Source organism: Archocentrus centrarchus, chromosome 11 (genome assembly GCF_007364275.1).
Source record: "Archocentrus centrarchus isolate MPI-CPG fArcCen1 chromosome 11, fArcCen1, whole genome shotgun sequence".
NCBI lineage: Eukaryota > Metazoa > Chordata > Actinopteri > Cichliformes > Cichlidae > Archocentrus > Archocentrus centrarchus.
This window is the reverse complement of record NC_044356.1, coordinates 31,519,064-31,527,083: the sequence shown is the minus strand read 5'-3', so window position 1 is coordinate 31,527,083 and position 8,020 is coordinate 31,519,064. Positions and strand designations below refer to the sequence as shown.

General features: G+C 41.0%; 1 protein-coding gene across 1 annotated transcript in view; it reads right to left on the bottom strand.

The window, feature by feature from the left end:
• Positions 1-423: 423 nt before the first annotated feature.
• The window catches only part of eepd1 (endonuclease/exonuclease/phosphatase family domain containing 1), a 28,007-nt gene continuing 20,410 nt past the window's right edge, over positions 424-8,020 (bottom strand). Inside the window, exons 4-8 of the mRNA XM_030740315.1 lie at positions 7,022-7,132; positions 4,976-5,110; positions 4,072-4,210; positions 3,771-3,965; positions 424-884 (exon numbers count right to left, since the gene is read on the bottom strand). Coding sequence (XP_030596175.1) covers positions 694-884; positions 3,771-3,965; positions 4,072-4,210; positions 4,976-5,110; positions 7,022-7,132 — 771 coding nt within the window. The 3' untranslated portion in view covers positions 424-693. The remainder of the gene's footprint in view (positions 885-3,770; positions 3,966-4,071; positions 4,211-4,975; positions 5,111-7,021; positions 7,133-8,020) is intronic.

The following is an 8,020-nucleotide window of genomic DNA, read 5'->3' as shown; positions in this document are numbered from 1 at the left end:
TTACCTCAATTTTTATCTGGTGTAAGCAAGCGAGAGCCCGTCACTCCAATTTAAGCTTCCCTTCACTGGCTTCCAGTTCATTTACAAATCCTTTTGTTCGTTTTTAAGTCTCTTAATGGTCGTGCCCCATTTTATCTGTCTGACCTGCTGCTCCCGCCTCGTTCTCGCAGGTCAGCAGACCAGACGCTTTTACGTGTTCAGAGGTGAGAGAGCATTCACAGTTAAGGCTCCTAAAATCGTGGAATGATTTATAAATTAAGTGGTATCTATACAATAAAACAGAATGTATATTTTAATAATAAAGTTTTGTGAGTGGTGATTCATATAAAAAAGAGAAATTAACTAATATTTAATTATAAAAGGAGCACTGTGGAGCTGGTTAATGACCGGTTGCTTTAACTGCATTAAGAGTTCAGACAGATCTTGAACATCTATAAATGTAGCTTTATTTTTATATACATATATAAAATGTTTGGCACATTTCTTACATATATGTTTTTCATCTGAACATTTTTATGGCTTGAATACTTATCATATACTACTTTACATGGATAAACTGAAACCCAGAAGGCAATCTTGGCACTTCTTCACATTCTGTAGGAAACTGTTTAACAGCATTCCAAGATAAAGCAGAATCCAGATGGAACAAAGTCATTTTGATGTCATCCAGTTCTGTCTGTGCTGCAGCTGATGTCACCGCTCGTGTTTGGGCAGAATGTCTCCTCTGTCCACCACTGCCATGCCAGGTCTGCTAAGCTCCTTGGTAGGTAGATCTGCATAAAACTCAGCTACCACAGGGCAATGATCTGAGGCTACACCGCCCCATGACCAGTTATCCGGGATCCAGGGGTTCGTTAAGCCCTCCCGCACTACCATGCAGTGGCCTGTCAGAAGAAAGAGGACAGGCAGATGGAAAGTCAGGAGTCAGTAGAACACACATAATGTACCAAAGGATTCACACTGTACAACACACTAAATTTTGGTCCAGTAAAAGCTGCTACAGCTGTTATAAAACCAGGATCACATTCCTCATAAATAAGAAGGGTAACCATATATCCTCTACTTCAGATTATACTTTTTTTGTTAAAAAATACTGAGTGACTTCTAGTGTTGGATAAGCAGAGATGGATGGATGGCTGTCTAGGACTGCTTATTTGGCCTTGAATTGCATTTGCTTTTGTGGTACCAGCCTCAGACTTGTCTCAGCAGACTTGGGCTAAATACCCAACTTGCATTTGTCTTAAATAACGTGACACTCAGTTTAGTCTTGAAGGATTTTGACCTTGTGGATGCACCGGACTTCACTTACTTCAAGCCCCCCATCCTTCTCCTGGGGCGTATTGACTTTCCACTATAAACATGCCCCTTTGACTCAATTGCAGAGTGTCACCGAGAGATGGCGCTTTACTCACAAAACCTTTGATGTATAGTTTAAAATTGTTTTGATAGGTTTTGTGCTTAAATATTTTCACCTGCTGAAATATCAAAACTATTCCCAGCAAACATGTCTTCATTTATCCATTTTAATTTATTCTAATAAATAGATAAAATCCACCCATCCATTCTCTTCCACTTATCCTGTTCAGGGTCGCGGGGGGGCTGGAGCCTGTCCTAGCTGACATAGGGCGAGAGGCCAGGTACACCCTGTACAGGTCACCAGCCTGTCACAGGGCCAACACAGACAGACAGACGTGCCTCTGGGCAACTTAGAGTGACCAATTAAGCTAACCCCAGTAAGTGCATGTCTTTGGTCTGTTGGAGGAAACCCACACAGAGCCAAGGTGGAATCGAACCCAGACCTTCTAGATGTCACTGCAGCTGTGAGGCAGTAGTGCTAACCACCACGCCACCGTGCCTCCTAAATAGATATAATTTAAAAGAAAATGAAATAAAGATAAAATATTTTTGCACATAAATTTCCTCATACTGTAGATCTAAAAGCAGGTGTGCAGGGTTTATGTCTGATACTGGTAAGACTTCAATTTTAATTTATTGTTTGCTGGGATGTTACTTATTGAGACCTACAACAACAGGATGGTGACAATTGGAAGTGGGCATTGCTGTGGGTTGCTCAATATCACGATCCTCTTTGTGGTCGCTTTCGAGATCATCCTCATCAGTGCCAGGCAAATGGCCAGATGTGTGAGATTACCATCTGGAGAAAGACTCCCAGCCTTGGTCGGCTATATGGACGATGTCACAGGCATCCTGCAGACAGCCCCATGCCCAGCAAGGCTCCTGAAGTGGCTAGATGAGCCAACACTGTGGGCAAGGATGAAAATCAAGCCTTCAAAGTCCCAGAGCCTGTCGATCAGGCTGAGGGATGATAACACAGTGTTCGCGGTCGGAGGAGAAAGAATACCGCAGCTGGCAGAGAAAACCATTCAAAGTCTTGGGAGAAAGTACACATCAGAGCTCTCAGACAGACATGAGGAGGACAGTTCAGAATCAGCTGATCGACGGTTTAGCAAAGATTGACAACCAGCTTCCAGGGAAATTGAAAGTGTGGTGTTACCAGTTCACACTGTACCAGCGGTTAATGTGGCCACTGAATTTCTATTAGCGGTGGTCAGCAGGATGGATGGCATCCCCAACACCTTCATCAGGAGGTGGTTGGGCCTTCCTCGCTGCTTCTCAGATACAGGTCTCTTTAGCAAGAACATGTTGTAACTGCCATTGAAGTCCATTTCTATTGGACATAAGCAGGAGAAGACCTGACTCGCAGTCACACTTGAGTCCAGAGACCCGCTGATTAAGGGCGCAGAAGTGGTCATCTGCACAGGGCACACAGGTGCAAGTAGAGGCAGATCAAGTCATCAGTAGATTGCAGCAAAAAGAGGTCCAAGGGACAGTCCAAAACAACCAGGCCGGGGAGAACCTGTCCAGGTCTGCTCTAGAGCTACAAGAGAGAAACTCGAAACTCAAACTTGATTGTGGAGGCAGATACACGGGCGGAACAGGAACGCTACTTTGTTAAGGCAGCATCCCAGGGCACACAAGGGGCATGGACCCAATTGGAGGACACCACAAGTCGGGTCATCAGCTGGTCAGATATCTGGCAAACCCCACAAGCACAACTCCGCTTCTTAATAAGGGCAGCATATGACACCCTCCCCTGTCCTGAAAACCTCTCCCAGTGGTTCAAAAGTGAGGCTAAGTGTCCTCTCTGCAGCAAAGACAACACAGACCTCCAGCACATCCTCTCAGAGTGCCAGGTGGTGCTGACACAGGGGCGTTTCAGGTGGCAGCACAACCAGGTTCTGAAGAGCTGTTAGACAAATCCAGAGTGAGGACAAATAACAAATAAGTCCCCCCCAGGTGGCCATTGCCTTTATCAGACCAGGAGAGGCTTGGTCGAGATGGTGTTTGGGTTTCAGCACTCCGATGAGGGCAGCTGCAGGGGGTGGCGGGGAGACGTTCCCTTTTTTGCCTCCACCCCTGCTGCTTGTACAACTTTTCCTACCAGACTTTTCCCTTCCACTGATACCATACCTTTGATACAGAATGGTATGGGATCAATTTGAAAATCCTAGGTGACACCAAGTTGTCGTGTTCATAAGATTTTCTGAAAAATTTGACCTCTGACCTTGAAGTGACTACAATACTCCATTAGTCTAAAAAGGCTGGAAAAAAAAAAAACAAAACAAAACAACAAACTTGATTTGCACTTTTCTCCAGTGGGCACAGGCTGGATGTAGATTTGTCTAGTTGTCCTTTTTAAAATTCTAATTTTAATCTGTGCAAATGTCCAAACACAGCTGTATGTGCACCTGAGTAGATCTTCTGTAGGGAGCGGCTGACCCAGATGTTGTCCAAGCAGCGGGTGCCCTGTGGCGAACAGGTGCTGATATTGGTGAACTGAGTGGATGGTACCAGGGCACAGAGTTTCTCCTTTCTCAGTATGTCCAGTTCTGAGCTCTGAGGAGAGCAGCCAAAGTCTCCCAACACTACTAGATCCTTTTCACCTGCAAACAAAGAAATGGAAAATGGGATGGGATTCTGAAATGACATCAAATTGCGTGAATCCGTCTGGAACATGTGGTCTTGACTGGTCTAACCCGACAGACTAACCTTTTAGTGTTCCCTGAATGCTGGGAGGGAGGCGCTGACACTTGGCTTCATCGGAGCTGTGGTTTCTGCCATTGGACTGTCCTGGCGAGGCAATCGCTGGCATGTGGATGTTCACCACTGTCAGCTCACACGAACCAATCTAATAGAAAAAGTCAGTCATTTTGACTCTGCTTAGAATTTTATCCAACGAAATATAACAAGACATGAAACAAGAAATATGCAGTGGTGCATCAGCCACTTTCCATGTGTCAAATCTGGAGTTCTGAGAAAACCACTGTTCAGCTCCAGTGTGCAAAAACAATTATAAAGAGCATCCTGTGTTTGACTGAATGCTCCTTTCTTAGAGAAATAGGCATTTCTTAATTAAATGATTATTCTGTTCCGCATCTTTTAGTGGTCTTCTCCAGAACATTAACTCAAGGTTATTATTTTAAAAGAAAGATCTTTTTATTGAATATATATTCAGCTATTGTCAAGAATTGTCTAATGGGCTGCATATGAGCCTCAGTGACTTTATTCACCACATCAAATCAAAAGCAAATGGCTCAGTAAGAACCAGAAATGCTAAAATTATAATAAATATAAATTGATTGTGGTCACATTCTGTGATTGGCATTATTATGATAAGAACTAAGTTGTTGAGATTTTTTAGTAAATGTTATTGTGTCAATTTGAAAATATAAGCTCTGCAGCTTAAACAGCTTAATTAGAAACTGCATTGGGGGCTCCACAATATCAGGCAGTTGGTATATATATATATATATATATATATATATATATATATATATATATATATATATATATATATATATATATAAAATTTTCCCATAAAAAGCTTTGTATTATTAGAACCAAACAGATCGTGATTTAAACACTGTGTTCTGAGAATAAATAATAAGCTTACTAAAAAGTGAGCCAGGTAGAGTGGAGGGTACGCATGATTCCCATTTCCATTGACTGCAGGAGACTCCAAGACTAGGGAATCCTTCAGATCAATTCCCGATGAGCTATCCCACAAAAAGCCAGAGTAGCTCACTCCCTATGAACAGAAGTTGTATTAGTGTTAGATAAGACGGTTCTTTACCAAATATTTTGAAAACTATGACCAGTCATTAATACACAGTTTATTGTATGAATATGAACTTTCAAGCCAATCTTCTTGCTCACCAAGGGGTGTAGTTATATTTGCTAACAGGGCTTAGGCACAGTTATCAAACTGCTACTGTTTCTGCTAATTAAAAAGACAGCTGTGTTTCAAAGATGACCCAATAAGGGACTGCTGGGAATTTAAATAAATACAGCATAATAAGTGCTCAAGCCTAGTTTTAACAAAGACAATGAACAAATATTTGAAAATATTAAATATGATATGTACTGCTTCTCTGTCAGCAGCTTAAATTAGCAGTTTTTCCTTGTTTAGCAGATAAACACCAAATCACAGAGTACAATTCAGCTGATATTTTACACTAAAGAAGCAAAAGTTCTTAGAAACACTGAGGTCAAGAGAAAAAAAAAGGAAAAAAACCAAAAAAACCACACAAATTTTCTAATTAGGCAGCAAGATAAAAGCTTATTTGTATTTTGTTTTACCTAAAAGTTGTAAAGACTAAAATAAATATAAAAAAAGTAGTAATAATAATGTTTGAGTTCTGAAAAATAGTGCTAAAAACTAAAATGACCTGAACACAATAGCAGGAGCTCAGTGTCCTCAATTGCATATTGGGCTGAGATCATGTGACGGGCAATGAAGATGGATAGATGGATGTTTTTTTTAACCCTGTTGTAAATAAATAAAATATACATGTTGATCTTTCACATATTTCAAGGAGATGAAGGAGAGCCGAAGGATTTTGTTTATCACCTAAATGGATTCAAATATCACCTTCAGTTCACTTCTGAGTCTAACGATGATGATTTATATTTCCTTGACATGTGGGTCTGAAAATGGTGGACTTACCATCTCCTTATAGTGCACATCTGAAACCACTTAAGGCTTACGTAAAAGCCAATTCTTTAGGTGGAGGCGATTGTGTCAAACTACAGAGGACTTTACAGGAAGAGCAGTGGAGATGAAATCTGAATTTCTTGTATGGGGATATCTTATAGGCCGGGTGGATCTAGCATATAATTCTGCCCTAAATAGAGTTCATTCTGACTTACTATCCTGTAGTCAGAAAAAGAAAAAGTCACATGTGTAAATACTTTTTCTTCTCAGAGCCATGTGGTGAGGTCAGTTTTTGTTTTTTGAAGCATTGGCATATATTTAAATCAGATCCTGAATTCTCAGATTTTTGAAGATCCACCCCTATTTGTCTGGCAAAATCTCAAGCCTCTTTTCCACTAGCACCTATTTGGCTTGACTCTACTGTTTCAGTCTGTTCCATTACAATTCAATACCATCTCAGTGTGGGCGGGGGGTCATTATAGCAAAGCAATATTTGTCTGCGACACAAACAAACCGTTGCTCCTTCTGCTTCCTCTGGAATCGTCATCAGCCACCAAGCACAAAAACGTCTGCAACATCTGTTAGTCTGTAGCCATTTCCCTCGTTGCTGGGTTACCAAAACAGCGTATTTGATTCTTGTGAAGGAGTCTCATGACTCATCTAGTGATGTCACTCCCTGCAGCCTGTTGATGTCACATTTTTAACTCAGCCTGCTTAGAACATCAGCTGAGTAGGTATTAGTGGAAAAGAGGCGTAAGAGACTACATGGTCCGTGTTGAATTCATTTCTTTAAAAAACAAAAACATCAAAACTCTCACCAGATAGTCAGCTGCACCAGACCCTTTCAAATCCTCTCACAGATGGAAATCACTAGTGTGGAAATTATGCCCAGTGCCACAACACAAGCAAAGCAGCATCTACCCACGTTACAAATATGATAACATTGACCGTGTGGTCTGCATCGTCAGTTTAACGTGGCATTCAGTGTTTGCTTTCGAACCTTACCTTGCTGGAGTGTCCAGTGGGTTTTTCAGACACAACACTTTTCCACAGCCCTCGTGGCCACTTCCACTTCCGTAAACTGGCGAGCATTCCATGATTTAACTCTGCACAAAACTGGAACAGATGAATAAAAAGAAATTCAGGTTTGTCTTTTGTTATTTTGTGAACTAAGAACACACATATGGACTGTAAGACTCTGGAAGAAAGTGACTCAAAGTATCCAAAGTACCTTACAGTTTCCAACCTAACCAATTCAATTCAATTCTATTTATATAGCACCAAATCACAACAACAGTTCCCTCAAGGACCCTATAATAATACAGAGAAAACCCCAACAATCAAACAACCCCCTGTGAAGCAAGCACTTGGAAAGCACTTGGAAAAGCAGATGGAAATACCATCTAAAGTATCTGGTTAGACAACATGTTTTTAAGATTTTTAGGACAAAGTACAATGACCTCAGTTTTGTCTGAATTTAAAAGTAGGAAACTGGGGGTCATCCAGGCCTTTATGTCTTTATGGCATAAATGAGAAATCTACAGCTTATATATAGAATTTAGTTTTTAATCTGTCTGAAATCCATAACAATGTGCAGTTCACAGTCAGTGATGTTATTTTAACACAATAATCAACCATCAGCAAAAATATTATGTGGCAGTCACTCAAGTTCAGTGAACTTAAGTAGCCTCTTCTCAAAGAGGAAATACACCGAGGAAATGAAGCCTCTTATGTCAACACAACTGAAAGCAGGCTGGTGTAATACTCTGGAGTTCTTAACGGGTCCACATTTCTGCTCTGAGCCTTGAAATGTAACCAAAGAGGCTCCCTGTGGGACATCAGGAGGATCACAGGAATCCCACCTACCATACATGCACTTTTTTAAGTGACAGTCTGCAACATTTAAATAGCAGAAGTCTGATCCAATTTACATTTAAATCCTCTTCAGTGTCTCAAATCATGTCGATAGGTAACAAGATAAAAAAATAATAAACACAATGCCTA